Genomic DNA, 16,696 nt, shown 5'->3' on the forward strand with positions numbered 1-16,696 from the left:
CTATTAAGAAAATTTAATTTAAATTTAATTTACTATTGAGGAATAATAGCAAAAAAATTTACTTCCGAAGCTGTTATTTATTAACAAAATGCCTACAATATATACTTTCGCTCTGTAAAATTCACATTATACGTACGTTTGAAAAGCATCTTGGCAAAAAACACTCTTTATATCTAAAAACCTAAGGTACTCGATTTAAGTTACTTTTTTTTCTTATTAAGGAACTTGTGCTTAAAAGCTAATTAGTCTATCTACAGTCAATTCGAGAAAATCCTTTAGAGGTGAATTTTAAAGAACCATTGTTGATATTTATAGTTGCTTTTTTTTTCTTCTTCAATTTTTTTTTAATACGCAACTCAATTTAGGATATTTCAAATTTAAGGCACACATTTTTCGACACGTGACAAAAAAAAGACGTATCAAACTTTTTAAGATTTGTGTGACAAATTTTTTTTTTCTGGTATTTATCCACCTCTAAAGAATTAATTTTTAAATAATAATTTATATTCTCACAACCTCTATTTTATCGCTTGGTACACACAAAATATATAATTTTTAATATACATACATTGGATATAGTTTACAAATAGGAAGATCTGATTCAGTCCAATCTATCAAATTGGACAAAAATGCAAACTTTTTTTTTTAAATGTAAAAACAATGAAATCTACGAAAGATATTTAAATTAAAACTATAAAATTAAAAATTTAATCATATCTCACTGGGAAAGTTAATTTATTTCTTATTTAAAAATTATTTAATTTTTCTCTAAAAATTCGAAATATATACGAGAAAGTAAAATCTCACTTTTTTAAAAATATGTTTTTCTTTTATAAGAAATTCTTTTTTTTTTGTTAAATTTAAGCAGTAGAATTGAAAAAACAGAATCTACTGTCTATAGAAAAAAATCTACTATCCTCTCTCTCTCTGGATATGAAAACAATTCCAAGCTGAATATTTAAATTTCATTCGATTAAATATTACAAAATATAGGCGTTTTTCTATCTAAAACTATTTATATATGCATGTTCATGAAGACTTTAAAAAATTCTTGTTGAGCATTTTAAAAAGTAGGGGATTTTTTTTTTCATTCTTAACGAGTGTATGTGTGTGTGTGAGTCCTTCGAATGAGACAATGTATAAATAGCTATCAAACAATGTTTTGGTTAATGAAAGAGAAATCATTAACCGCCTCGCATTTCGTCTGTCTCATCGCTACTTCTGCTTCTGCGGCCACGTCCTGTAAATAATATATTAAATTATTATATTTAAAGAATTAATTTTTTCTATATTTATTATTTAGTATTTTACTTTTTAAACATCAACATTATTTTCAAAAATTTTTTAATAAAATTCTTCCATTAAATTTAATTATTTTAAATTGAATTTTGATAAAATTCTCAAAAGAAATCAATTATTTCCATAAATAATAAAATTCTCCTCAGCAATTCAATTATTAACAACAATTAATAAAACTCTTCTAAGAAATTCAATTAATTCTATAAATAAAAAATTCTTCTTGGAAATTAAATTATTTCTATAAATGATAAAATTTTCCGAAAGAAAATTGTTTTATGAAAATAATTTTAATAGAATTTCTTAAGAATATTCAATTACTTCTATAAATAATAAAACTCTTCTCAAACAATTTAATTATTTCCTAAAATAATAAAAATTCTAGTATTTTAAATTCTATACAAGCATTTTAACAGTATTTCTAAAAAAAAATCCATTTTTCCATAAATAATAAAATTCGACAAAAAATTAAAGTCCTAAAAACATACCAAATTATTCTTTTAAATAATAAAACTTACCTCTGCGTATTTGATTCAAACACGCTAACATTCTTATCATAAATACAGCAGGAACTGTAATTGTATCTTTGGTTTCTTCCAACATAACTGCATTTCTTTTCTTCAACTACAAAGAAACGGATATTAATTAATTTAAAAACAATTAAAAATATCTGTCTTTATCTTATTTACTTTATTATTTTATTTATCTGAAAAATGACCAAAAATAAAGAAATAAATAAATAAAATGAAATTCAATCGATTATACTCACGTCGTCTGCAAAAGTTTCATCGAAATTTGTCTCAGCATTAATGGGAGCCCAGAGTTTGACATCGTAATCAATTCCAGAAGTGGCGAGCATTGGAAGAAAAGGATGTGGCTGCAGACAATTGACGACATGCTGATCGGCCTCGAGTAACATACAAAGTTTTGCCGTTTCTCTATCCCAGACAAAGACGTGTCCACAATCGCTTCCAGACATCACGTAATCGTCGCCCCAGAAATTTGCTTCCTTTATCATAGTCCTAAAGAAACTAGAGTGAAACGAGGGGAAGGCAGAAGATGAGAAATTTCGTTGGACTGACTCTAAATTAGCCCAGTCCGCTCGGAGGCTTTTTCGGGACTTTTTGTTTTTTAATGTATGTTCTTTTTTTTTTTTTACTTTGAACAAATATTTACTCTCGAGACAAAACAAGAAAAATACAAATGAATCTCGCCGACATTGTCGCGTTCAGTCGTAGATAACAACTATACATAAAATTCTCTAAAATGTTTCGCCACTTCATAAATGCTTCTAAAAATGAATCCAGTGCTGTTAAAATTGAAGTATTCAAACTAAAATGACAATGATGAACATTTATCAAGATTCGTTTTATTTGGAAATTTTGTAATTTCATTAATTTTCAAATGAAACGGATCTTTTCGCAGGAATCACAGAAACTACTACAGATTCTTTTTTCAAGTTAATTATTTTCCAACTTTTCTGTTACATTAATTTTATAGTTATTTATAAATTGTGAATACAAAAATTAAAAATAATTAAGTTTCACCTTTTCGAACAATCAGGGCTCGAAGCAGTGAAAGTATTTAAAAATACGGACTTTACGGACCAAAAATAAAAAATTACGGACCAACTGACAAAAATAAATTCAGGCCGAATCAGATAAGAGAACATTTTACTTAAAACTATAGAAATTCAATTTTTCATAATCGATAACTCCGAGTCTTCGACTCGAAGTCATCGATTTCTTCATGTTTTATAATAATTAATAATAATTATTAATAAAAATAATTTATAATAATTAAAATCATTATCAATTCAATTATTATTTTTAACAATTTTTATATAAAATTCTTCTTTATATCGAATATTTTTAATAATTATCGAAAAAGTTCTTTGACAATTTTCAAATTCATTTCTTTACAATATTCAATTTTACGAAATTTCAATTATTCGTAAATTCTTTAATTAAATAAATATTAGAAAATAGAAACTAAAAATAATATTAAAAAAACTCAATTAAACTTATTCAAAAAAATTAATTACAAAATTCAATTATTTTTCAAAATTCACGCTATATTGCTTTTAATATTCAATTATTATCTAAAATTTTAACTGAAATTCACTTTTATGAAATAAAAATAAATTTTTATTAGAAAATTCTACGAAAATTCAATTATTTAAATACAAATAAAATGCAAATAAATAATTTATTGAATAATTGAACATTTCTTAAAATTCAATTCCCATAAAAAATCGTTATCAACAAATTTTCGAAAATAATTTAATTCTATCAACGAATTTTAATAAAATTTTTAATAAATAATTACATTTTTCGACAAAATTCGATTAAAATTGTATTAAAAATAATTGAAATTCTGCATTGAATTTTATTATTTATGAAAATAATTGAATTCTTCGCGAAGAATTTTATTAAAATTTTCAAAAATAATTAAATTCTTGTAAACAATTAACAGGAATTCAATTATTTTTAAAAATTTTAATAAAATTGTTGGCATAAATTAAAAATAACAAAATTCTTAGCAAATCTTTAATTACTTTCAGAAATTTTAATAAAATTTTTCGCAAGAATTTAAATATTTTCGTAAAATAATAAAAATCTTTGCAGAGATTCAATTATTTTCAAAAGTCTTAATAAAATTCTTCGCAAGAATTCAATTATCTTCAAAAATATCAGAATTTTAGTAGAAATTCAAACATTTTAAAAAGTTTTGATAAAACTTTCTTTGGTAGAAATTCAATTATTTTTAAGACAATTTTAAAAAAATGTCTCAATAAAATTCAATTATTTTAAAAATTTTAATGAAATTCTTCGAAAGAATTCAATTATTATAATCTAATATTTTAACTGAAATCTATTTTCAAAATCAAAGTTTATGAGAAAATTTTACCGGAATTCAATTATTTAAAAACAAAAATAAATAATTTATTGAATAATTGAATGTTTCTTGGAATTCAATTCCTATTAAAAATTTTATCAACAAATTTTTAAATAATTAAATTCTTTGGACGAATTTTAATAAAATTTTTAAGAATTTTTTCGAGGAATTCGATTAAAATTCAATTGAAAATAATTGAATTCCTAAAAAGATTTTATTTAATTTTATTATTTACGAAAATAATTGAATCCCGGTAAAAATTTTATTAATTATGAAAATAGTTGAATGATTGCGAAGAAATTTATAAAAAAAAATTTGTTATTAATGAAATTGTTGTGAAATTTTTATTATTTTTTGAAAATAAATAAAAGTTTTTGTAGAATTTTATTAAATTTTTTTTTAAATAATTAAATTCTTTTGGTAAATTTTATGAAAATAGTAGATATTGAACAATATTTAATTTTTGCGAAGAATATTATTACTTTTGAAAATAATTGAAATTTTGCAATGGATTTTATTAAATTTTTTTAAAATAATTGAATTTTATTACTTTAGAAAATAATTGAATTCGTGTGATAAATATTGTTAATTATGAAAATAATTGAAATTTTTTAATGAATTTTAATAAAATTTTTGAAAATAATTGAATTTTGTCGAAGAATTTTGCTATTTATTTTTTAAAGATAATTGAGAAGTTGACAATGTTTTTTAGATTTTTTTGAAAATAATTGAATTTCGGATTGTATTTTAATATTTCTAAAGATAATTGAAATTTTGCCGAGAATTTAAAAAAAATTTTGAACATAATTGAATTTTTGCGATGAATTTTATTACTTTTAAAAATAATTGAATTTCTGCAATCATTTGTAATTTCTCTAAAATTCTCAAAATTATATCGTACAATTTACGAATATTTCATCCTTTTTGAATGAAATTACAGACTTTACGGACCTTTTTTCAAAAAAACGGACTTTTACGGACTTGAAGCAAAGTTACGGACTGTTTCAGGATTTACGGACCTACTTCGAGCCCTGGAACATTGAAATCGATTAGAATTTGATTTTTCAAGAAGAAAAAGTTCTGTGATCCCTATTTATTTATTATTTTTCAATGATTCTCTTTCGCTAACTTTGTTAACAGGACAATCACATGGACGTTGACTTGAACAGCAAAATTCCATCTAATTCTAAAATAATTCAATTCCAAAACTTATTTTAATTATGAAATTTAAGATCAATTATTATTTGTTTTTTTTTTGCCAGATTTTTTTACTAATCTTCTGTAAATAGCTATGAAAAGAATGCTGGGTTAATAAAAAAAAAAAAATATGAGAGGGTAGAAAAGAAATTTGTACCTCGCATTACGGTGTCCCATGTATTTTTGCTTGACGTGAAGTTCCGTTATGTAGGATTCATCAAAAGGTTCCTCATCCTGAGATGCTCGGGCATTAGCGATCGCCTCATCCATTTCGACTTCAATAGCACTATCAAGTCTGACATATTAATAAATTTAATTGAAAATAATTTTCTATTAAATAGTTAAAATTATTTTCCTAGGTATTAATTTATTTTTCGATTAATATGAAATCGTTTTGGAAATTCATTAACTGTGGAATAAATTATTCACCTTCGCTTCGATTCCATTTCTTCGTCGTCACTGTCATTATAAACATCTTCATCTGTTCCTGCAATAATCGAAGAATAATAAGTATCAGTCGAAATTACGCGAGAAATTAAAATTAATAATTAAAATTTTCTTACTTTTAAAATTCAAAACATTAAGAAGAAAAGTTATCAAAAAAAAAAAAATAGGAAACAAGAAGCGAACGAAATCAATTGAATTCAAATTTCGAACACATTTCCAGAATATAGAAATTATTTAAATAAATTACGTTTTGGAAATAAAATTATATAAATGAAAACATTGTGTCTCGATTAGTCTCAACTTAGAGAAAATAAAAAATTGACTCACTTTCACGAATATCACTAAAATTTGATTGACTGACATGCGAACAACTTGGTCCAGCATCGCTTAGTTGCATCCTACTATTTCCACTCGCAGATGGTTCTGTAAAAATAAATAAATAAATTTATTTGAGAAAATTTTTTAAATTAATTACCAAATTTTCTAAATTACCTGGATGATAAGCGTCACGTGTGACTTCGTCTGCGACTCCAAGAGAAATCGTCGCGTTCGTTGAACTTTTATCTGAATAAGTTAAACTTACTGCGGGTTCACTGCCGTGCCTTGAATAAAAAAAATAAAAATATTGAAAGATTGATCAATTTTAGTATTTTTTTTAATTTTAGTATTTAATCAAATTGATTCTAAATTTACCTCTCGAGAAATCCGTCTCTCATTGTTGTCAATCGATCTTGAAGATTTTCCATAATACTTCCTTCGTGACTAGTTCCAACATCCGCGCTGTGCTCGCTTAATGTTGAAAGCTGACTCATTCGACGTTTATTCGTTATGAATGATTGAAGACAACATTGCTCTTCGGCGTGACTAGATTCAGTTTCCATGGGAGCAACTGTTTCATTAAAACTGACCCGACTGCCAGTAGTGGACTCGGCGCTTGACGAAGCAGTAGACTCCTCACGTGTTGGACTCACCTCCCCTAAATTATTTACTTTATCACTTAAATTTTCACTCGTCGTTGCTTTTGCTTCGAGAGGCGTTTGCGTTTCAACTGGTTCTACTATTGTCAAGTCCCTCTCTCTATCGACTAGAGATTCCTGGCCAGGTGGATTTTCACTTTGATTTTCATTATTATCAGAAATTTCGTGTTCGACTCTTTCGCTCTCACTGCCGCCTACCGCGACATTAAGTTCCGAATTTCCTTCCGTACTGTTCTGATTATTCTCGACGTGCTGCTCCATAACGCCTTCTAAACTGTCCTCACCGCCTCCACTTAAGGCGGCCCTTGTTGCTGGATCGTTGAGCATTCTACTGAGAACGTCAGTCATTCTCTGCATTAAGGACGTGTGCAGAACGGGTCTGGCTTGTGCAATTTCTGTAAAGAAAATAAAATTTAATTTCAAATATTTATTTTATTTATTTATTTTATTCTTTATTTATTTATTTTTTTTGTTTATTTTCTATTTTTTAATTCAATTTTTTCTCTGTTCTTAATTCTTTATCGATCATGATACCTGGTCCATTACGTCGACCACCTTCTCGCTCAGGACGGGCATCTGGTCCAGTATCAGACCAATCTCCACGCAATCTTAATCGTCGAACTGGTTGTGGTGATCTCAAGGGATGTTTTAATCCTTTACTCTTCCCATGGGACATATTTTTCTTGAAATGTACACTTCCCTGATCCTAAAATCATTTTATTCATAAAAATAATAAAATAATGCTCGGAAATTCAATTATTTTCGAAAAATTATTTTAAAATTCTTGTCAAAAATTTCAATTATATCTCAAAAATTTCCCTCAATTCAATAATTTTCAATACCTATATTAATAAAATTTTTCAAAAGAATACAATTATTGAAAAAAAAAATTCTTAATAAAATTCTACACAAACATTTAATTATTTTCATAAATAGTAAAAATTTCCCAGGAATTCGATTATTTACAAATTTTTAAATAAATTTCTTCGCAATAAATTGATTATTTTCATAAATTATAAAATTTTTTGTAAGATTTCAATAATTTTGAATACAATTTCGAAAAAACATTCTATTTTTTCCATAAATAATAAAATTTTTCGAAAAATTTAAATTATTTTCATAAATAATAAAATTCTTTGAAAACTTTCAATTAAATTTAAAAATTTTAATAAAATTCTTAAAAAGAATTAAATTATTTTCATGAATAATAAAATTCTTCGTAAGAAATGAATTATTTCAACAAATAATAAAAATTCTTTTCAGGATTTCAATTATTTCCATAAATGATAAAATTTGTCGCAAGAATTCAATTATTTTTAAAGAAACTTTAATAGAATTTATTTAAAAAATTCAATTTTTCCAAAAAACAATAAAATTCTTCCCAAAAATTCTCAAAAGAAATTCTGTTAAAAAGAATTCAATTATTACTATAAATAATAAAATTCAAAAAGAATTCAATTAATTTCATAAATAATAAAAATTTTTGGCATGATTTCAATTATTTTGAAAAATTTGAATAAAATTCTTCTCTGGAATTCAATAATTTCCATAAATGATAAAATTCTTTGGATGAATTAAATTATTTTAAAATGAATTTTAATAGAATTATTGTAAAAATTTATTTTTTTTCAAAAATAATAAAAAAAATTCAATTAATTCCATAAATAATACCTAAATATCTTCACAGACATTTATGGATCTCCATAAATGATAAAATATAATTTAGTATAAGAATTCAATTATTTTAAAATTAATTAATTAAAATTTCTTGAAAAAATTAAATTTTTCGATAAATAATAAAGTTTGTTTCAGGAATTCAATTATTATTTTTATAAATAATAGAATTCTTCTTAGGATTTCAATTTATTTCCATAATTAAGATAAAATTTTTCGATAAATAATAAAATTCTTAAAAAATATTTTCACAAAATCCGCAAAATGAATTCAATTATTTTCATAAATAATAAAGTTTTTAGAATAAGATTACAATTATTTAGAAAAATTTAAACAAAAGTTCTTTTCATTAATAAAATAATTATTTTCCATAAACAAAATTTTTGCAAGAATTCAATTATTTTAAAATGAATGTTAGAAGAATTTCTTTAAAAATTCAATTTTTCGATAAATAATAAAATTCATCGCAGAATTTTAATTATTTTTAATACAATTTTAATAGTTATACCTTGAAAAATGTGATTATTCTTAAAATATTTATTAAAATTCGTCAAAATTATTCAATTATTTAAAAATTTGCCATGTTAAAATTCTTTATGAGAATTCAATTTTAAGAAACATTGAATTATTCAATAAATTATTTATTGTTCTATTTAAATAATTCAATTCTCGTTGAATTTTCTAAATAAAAATCGATATAAAAATTAATTTCTGTTAAAATTTTAGGTAATAATTAAATATTAAAAGCATTATAACGCCAATTTTTTAGAAATAATTGAATTTTTTAAAATGTTTCAAATTTAAATCTTTGAAAATTTGAATTTTTCATCTTTTTAACTAACAATTTTGTAGAATTAATTTTTTTTGACTATTTTTTATTGGATTTTTTTGTAATTATTTCAAAGTTTTTATTTAAAAAAAAAAAAGAAAAGAAATGGAAGAATTTGTAAAAAATTTACCTTTACACTGAATAAATAAAGATGATCACTGCTATAACTAACAAGAACGTCTTGGCCATCTGGACTGTAGCTTAAAGATGTTATTCTATATGAATTTCCATCAAATTCAGGCACAGTGAAACTGCTTAATGGACTTGATCCCATTCCATTATCTGTGGAACCTGAAAAATTGTAATTCCATAGTTAAATCATAGAAATTATTATATTTATATACTAGAATCAGAAAAGAGGATTTAGATTAAAAAAAAAAATTTCTTACCAGTCGCATGTGTACTCAACATTCTTCTATCAAAAGTTCTGACTGTACTATCTGAACAACCAATTGCAATTTGGTGAAGCATAACTGGATTAACAGACAAAGCAGTCACAGCCCGTTGGCAAGAAATGAGAACATCCTGTTAAAAATTTTTCTCGTTTTTAAATTTGTAATTTTAAATGAATAAATTAATTAATTAATTAATTTTAAACTTGAATTTAGTTGAATTCGTTTGCTTTTTATTTCCCAAATATTTTTTATATTTATTCATTTTAATGTTTTGAATTTTAAAAGTAATGAAATTCTAATTTAATGCTTTGAAGATTAAAAAATAGCAAAAATTAATTAAACCAAATTATTTTTAATTACAAATCTTTCTTTTATAATTTAAAGTCAGAAATAAATTGAATTCTTAAAAAGAAAATTATCCAAAATTTCAAAATAATATTTATAAAATAATTAAATTCTATAAATACTTTTTTTTTAAATTCTATGAAAATAATTGATTTTTTAAGAAGAATTTTATTATTTATGATAAATTTATTATTTATTGGAAATAATTAAATTCCTAAGAAGAATTGTATTATTCATGAAAATAATTGAATTTCTGAGAAGAATATTATTATTTATGGAAATAATTGAATATTTTCGAAGAATTTTTATATATTGAATTTAGTCAATTCAAATTAATTCGAATTCACTAAAATTAAAAATTAAAATATTTGAAAAAATACCTCTTTACACCTTGGCTCGTTACATTTGTCTTTTATCCGAAGATCGAACCATCTCACAGTTCCATCTTCTCCGCAACTCAAAAAATTGTGTGGTTCACCGGGTATTGTTGCAATTTCGTAGGTAGTGCCGCTATGACAATTAAATTGATTATGAAATGTTCCGGTCCACCTCAGTAAATCTATTTTAAAAAAAAGACAAATTTAAATAAATTTTTATTCTAAACATAAAACATCGTTTTTTTAAAAATTTAAATGTTTCTTGAAAAAATGAATTTTTACCTGTAAAGAGAATAATTCCATCACCACTACACGATACAACTCGATGATCACTATTAGGCAAAAATTTAGCGCTAAAAATATTTGCTCTATGGCTAGTTTTATGGTTTATTAATACCTGTGGGAAGAAATAATTTTCAATTTTAATTTTCCAATAGATTATTAAACATTATTAAATATTACAATAAATAATGTTTTAATTTTTATTGTAGTTTCATTTATTCCTTTGGTTTCATCAAAGAAATAAAAAAAAACTGCAATAAAAAAATAAAACGTCAATTAATATAAATTAACAATTTTGGTCACAACTAAAACTACAACATCGAATAATTAATAGTTATTATTATTATGCAAATTACAATTTTTCTATTTTCAAATAGGTATAAATTTTAGAATAATTTCATAATCAAAATTTACAAAATTCACTTATTTTCATAAATAATATCCTTCGGAAGAATTCAATTATTTTTATAAATAGTACAATTTTTCCACAAATCCAATTATTTTCAATAAAATTTTAATATAAATCCTTCCAAACAATTCAATTATTTTTTTAAATAGTAAAATCTTTGCAATTTCAATTATTTTCAACAAAATTTTAATAAATTTTTTGAAACAATTCAATTATTTTTATAAATACAGTAAAAATCTTTGCAAAAATTCAATTATTTTTAATGCAATTTTAATAAAATTTGTTGAAAGAATTCAATTTTCAAAAAAAAACATTTTAATAATATTTCTCGAGAAAATTCAATTATTTTTAAAAGTATTATTTAAATTGAATTATTTTTAACAGTTTTAATGAAAATTCAATTATTTTCAACAATTCTGATAAAAGATTCTTTAAAACAATTCAATTATTTTTATAAATTGTAAAATTATTGGCAAGAATTCAATTATTTTTATAAATACAGTAAAAATCTTTGCAAAAATTCAATTATTTTTAATGCAATTTTTAATAAAATTTGTTGAAAGAATTCAATTTAAAAAAAACATTTTAATAATATTTTTCGAGAAAATTCAATTATTTTTAAAAGTATTATTTAAATTCAATTATTTTTAACAGTTTTAATCAAAATTCAATTATTTTCAACAATTCTGATAAAAGATTCTTTGAAACAATTCAATTATTTTTATAAATTGTAAAATTATTGTCAAGAATTCAATTATTTTTATAAATAAAATTCTTTTTAGAAATTCAATTATTTTTAATAAAATTTTAATTAAGTTTTTAGGACAAAATTCAATTATAATCAAGATAATTTTAATGAAATTTTTTCTAACAGGTTCAATAATTTTTTAAAATTGTAATAAAATTTTTCTAAACAATTCAATTGTTCTCAAAAGTTTCTAATAAAATTCCTTGTAAATTTCAATTATTTTCAAAATTGTTAATTAAAATTATTTTCAAAAAATTACAATATTTTTACGAAATTGAATGAAATTCTTCAAAAAAAAATGTAATTATTGACATGGGCGAATTTCCCTTTTTTACGGGTAGGGAAATTCTCGTCAAATTTGTTCACAGAAGAGTGCTGCGAAACTTTTAAAAGGGTAGATTGAATTTTTAGTATTTTAAGAGTGGCCGGTTGACCCGCGAGAATTTAGGGGAATGAAAATTTAACCCTTATGGGGAACTGCATGGGGAACCAATGCAACCCTCGGTGCTGCGATGCAGGTTGAATTTTGGTATCGACGTTGAGCGGGGGGGGGGGGGTACGTGGCAGTGAGGCGGACGATGGGGGCCTTTGAGCTGACATCGTGGTTAGGAGAGAATTGGCAGGCGGTGGGGGACCCAAGGCGGCTGGGGAATAGCTTCCATCCTTCTCTCCTTCCTTCCTTCTCCGTCTGGCTGCTAGTCGAGGCTCGTAGCATGGAAGATAGGAAAATGGGTATAGGAGAAAAATTAAGCTAGCTTGTGTGATTTCAAGTTTGCTTTTATTTCTTAGCTCGAACCGGTACCTCCCCCTCCAGGCAATGAGAGGTCGGGTACGGTTGTCGAAGTACATTTCTCGGTGATCCGCTTATATCTACGCACTGAGCGAAGTCATATTCGCACGAATCGCGTATGCGCACCACACAGCACTTCATGTAATTAATATGGAAAATTGCGTAGCTTTACCGGTAAGTGGCCGAGAACAGGCGCCACCTACGGTGAAAATACCGTAAGGTCGCTCATTTTTCCGGATCGATCAAAAAATTAAAAGTGAGGAAAAATCCCTCACGTCATTATTTACAAAAACTCTAATAAAATTTGTTTAAAAGAATTTAATTTTCTATAAATAATTTAAATATTTAAATTTATTTAAAAATAATTGAATTCATTCGGCGAATTTAAAAAAAAAATTTAAGAATAAATGCAATTTTCTATCATTTCATTTAAAATTGTATAAAAAATAATTGCAATTCTACGATAAGCTTTTGTTATTTATAAAAATAATTGAATTCTTGCAACGAATTTTATTAAAAAATTTTTTAAAGAATTGAATTCCTGGGCAGAATTTTATTTATGAAAATAATTGAATTCCGGAGAAAAATAAATTATTATTTATGACAATAATTAATTTCTTGTGAAAAATTTTATTCAAACTTCTTTAAAATAATAATTGAATTTCTCAGAATTTTTCAAAACTTTTAAAAAAAAAGAAAATTAAATTCCATCGAGAAATTCCATTAAAATATTGAAAATAATTGAAATCTGACGAAGAATTTTATTAAATTTTTTTTTAAATAAATTGAATTCCTGTGAAAATGTTTATTTTTGAAAAGAATTGAATTCTTGGGAAGAATTTTATTAAAATTTCTTAAATAATTAAATTGCTCCGAAGAATTTTATTCTTTACGAAAATAATTGAATTGTTTCGAAGATTTTTACAAACAATTTTGACAATAATTATATTCCAAGGAAGAATGTTATATTTCACGAAAATAATTGTTTTCTTGCGAAGAATTTTATTCAAATTTTTTTAAATAATTCAATTCCCATAAAAAATGTATTATTTGTGAAAATAATTGAATTTTTATAAAGAATTGTATGAAAAATTTTATTAACTAAATCTTGTAAAGAATTTTGTCAAAATTTGTTTAAATAATAGAATTTTTAAAAGAATATTATTTAAATTTTTAGAAATAATTGAATTTCTCAAAACTATTTTTTTTTAAAATTCTCTAAATATATTTGAATTTTTTTGAGAAATTTCATTAAGAAATTAAAAATAATTTAATTGGTTCGAAGAAATTTATAAAAAAAATTGGTAAATAATTGAATTCCTGTGAAATTTTTATTAAAATTTTGTTTAAATAATTGAATTCTTTTGGAAAATGTTATTAAAATAGTAGATATTAAAAATAATTGAAATAATTTCTAAGTTTAATAATTTTATGATAGTTCTTGAAGAATTAAGTTATTTAAAAATAAATTATTGTCAGAAATAGAAAAAATTGATGGTTTCGTATTAGAATTCTTGACAATTTCATAGTTTGAGGCAAACAAAAAAGACTAAAATTCAGAATTTTCTTATAAATTCTAAAAATTTAATTTTTTCCAGTACTTTTAATAAAAATCCCTGACTTTTCCCTGATTTCCCTGACCTTTCGCAACCTTGATTAAGTTATTTTCAATACGATTTTAATTACATTTTCTCGAAAGAATTCAATTATTGAAAAAAATGTTGTGATCAAATTCTTGAAATGAATTCAATTAGAAATTTTCTAAAATTGAAACTAGTCTCAAAAATTCTTTTGAATCAATTAATGATTTTATATTTAAAAAAATAATTAAAAAATATTGTTAAGAAAATTGTTTGAATTTCACGAAAATTTTGTTCCCAATTTTATGAATAATTATAAAGACAATGGAGATTACAACAATCAACTCTCAAAGTAGAGCGAATAGAAACACGTGCAGAGGTTTTGATCTCTTTGGCAAAGACATTGCATTTTTAAATATATATGCCAATGTTAAACCTTGACAAGTGCAAACAAAAATTGACGGAAACAATAAATTCCTTCAAGAAGGTTCATTGAAACTTATTTTTTTAATTTCTATTCAATTCGATAAAAGTTTCTCCAAATTTTATCGACTTGAATAGAAATTATTTCCAAGTTTTTAATAAATATCTTCCCTTTTTACAAAAATTATTTAAGAAAAATTGTATATTCTAAAAATAATCTTTCTTCTACTTCAAAATTGTACCTAAATGTTTAATAAAACTTTTCCAAAATTGAATGACGAAAAAAGTACTTTCAGCAAATTATTTAATTTGCTATTATACTGAAAGTGTTTTTTTTTTTTGAATATTTTATCTCGAGTGATACTTAAATAATAAATAAAAATCGAAATAAGAAAAGGAAATTGAAATAAGAGAAAATTGAAGATTAAAAATTAAAGATAAATCCTACTTGGCATGACCAATCATCATTTTTGCTCTACTATTTTAACGAGTAAGCCTTGAACATCAGGAGTATAAAAATAACTGTCTCACGTGATATCAAAGTTTATAACCGGTTGAAAATTAAACTTCAGAGCTTATGAGAATGACACGAATTTTTTAGGATCGATGATGATGATGATGATGAGAAATTAGTTATCAACAAAAATTTATTTCTATTTTCTTAAATAGAATCTTTCTTCTTTTTTTAATATTTCTTTTTCTTCTAATATTTTTCGTAAATTAAAAAGTGCGGATAAATGAATGAAAATCAGTTATTTTAAGGTTGAAAAATTATACCTGATAAGTATAAGCATTCGTGAGTACCAAATGCTGATCATCACTTCCAGATAAAATTAAATCTCCGGTACTATTCCAGCAAATTGAATTAACACAACCATCGTGGACCTTTAATCTCTTCAGCAATGACATTCGTTGAATCATTTGAAGACTCGCTATTTTAAAAATAAATTACACAAATTAAGTAAAAAAAAATTATCTCTAAATAGTTAAAGAGTAAAATATGACAAATTTTGTAAAATAATTTTTATTTTTGATACTCTATTTTTTATATTAATTTTTTTTTGTTTTTTACCTTTTGTACTCGAGTAGAGTTTAACTTTCGTGCAATCATTGTAAGGTTGATTATAAATATCATGAAAAATACTGGCTTTTGTTCTTTGCATTGTTCCTGATTTAATTGGGAGAAAATCGGCGAAAATCTGCAAAAATCTGGAGACAGGACAAAAATATCCTCTCGGGAGTTTACGATTTAAAAAAAAACTTCTTTTTCGTTTAATGGAAGACTAAAGAGGAATATTTTCTCTCTAATTATTATTTAGAAAAAATAAAAAGGCAAACGGCATTTATCGACAAAGCGACGATTTAACAAAGACACGCGCACCATTGCACCACACTAAAAATAAATTCTCTTTGAAAATTGCACACTTTTTTTAAGAGAGATCGTGGATCTTGAAAACAGCTGATTGGCAATAGCAAACTTCGAAACCTTCTGCGATGATGCGGTTTTTATGACTTTTAAAGCACACAATAATAATAATTTTACCGTGAGATGTCAAAGTGTTTATTGGCGAAATTGGCACACAGTATTTTTTATAAAAAAGAACAACAACAATTAGTTGTAAAGAATCATTTTTGCTTTTTGTTTAAAGGTGCATTTTTTTTTGTTGGGTAAAATTACACAGAGGTCAGATGGCGGAAAAAAATAATAACATGAAACAAAAATTAGGAAACATAAAGAACTGTGAATATTACAATAGAAGCGCGCGCAACAATAAAAAAAGGGTTGACACTATTGGTAGCAGTGATTTCTATAGTCAGTGTGGTTGGTAGTAAATAAAGGTGTGTACACAGTTTTGAATAGTCTCAATGTGTGTGAGAGAGAAGTTTTATCGTCTTCTTTTTTTTATTAGAAAATTCTGTGAGAATTCAATTATTTTAATAGAAAAATACTAAAATAAATAATTAATTAAATAATTGAATGTTTCTTAAAATTAAATTCTCGTACAGAATTTTATCATGGCAAATTTTT

The 16,696-nt window shown here is 23.9% G+C and overlaps 1 protein-coding gene across 2 annotated transcripts; it reads right to left on the reverse strand.

Annotated features, from left to right (window-relative positions):
- Nucleotides 1-57: 57 nt before the first annotated feature.
- On the reverse strand, nt 58-16,456 carry LOC122506115 (DDB1- and CUL4-associated factor 6-like). 2 transcript variants are annotated; one of them, XM_043618112.1, is made up of 15 exons: nt 15,740-16,456; nt 15,445-15,599; nt 10,718-10,832; nt 10,439-10,617; nt 9,708-9,843; nt 9,449-9,609; nt 7,350-7,521; nt 6,532-7,210; nt 6,331-6,440; nt 6,166-6,261; nt 5,821-5,878; nt 5,549-5,677; nt 2,066-2,318; nt 1,815-1,920; nt 58-1,240 (listed from the first exon to the last, which is right to left on the reverse strand). In XM_043618112.1, exons 1-15 carry the CDS (start codon nt 15,828-15,830, stop codon nt 1,185-1,187), a joined length of 2,496 nt encoding a protein of 831 aa, XP_043474047.1. In that variant the 5' UTR covers nt 15,831-16,456; the 3' UTR covers nt 58-1,184. The 2 variants fall into 2 exon arrangements, with proteins under 2 accessions (XP_043474047.1, XP_043474046.1); XM_043618111.1 differs by having other exon boundaries at nt 5,549-5,686; nt 15,740-16,455.
- Nucleotides 16,457-16,696: the final 240 nt, after the last annotated feature.

Source organism: Leptopilina heterotoma, unplaced genomic scaffold (genome assembly GCF_015476425.1).
Source record: "Leptopilina heterotoma isolate Lh14 unplaced genomic scaffold, ASM1547642v1 Lhet_397, whole genome shotgun sequence".
Classification (NCBI taxonomy): domain Eukaryota; kingdom Metazoa; phylum Arthropoda; class Insecta; order Hymenoptera; family Figitidae; genus Leptopilina; species Leptopilina heterotoma.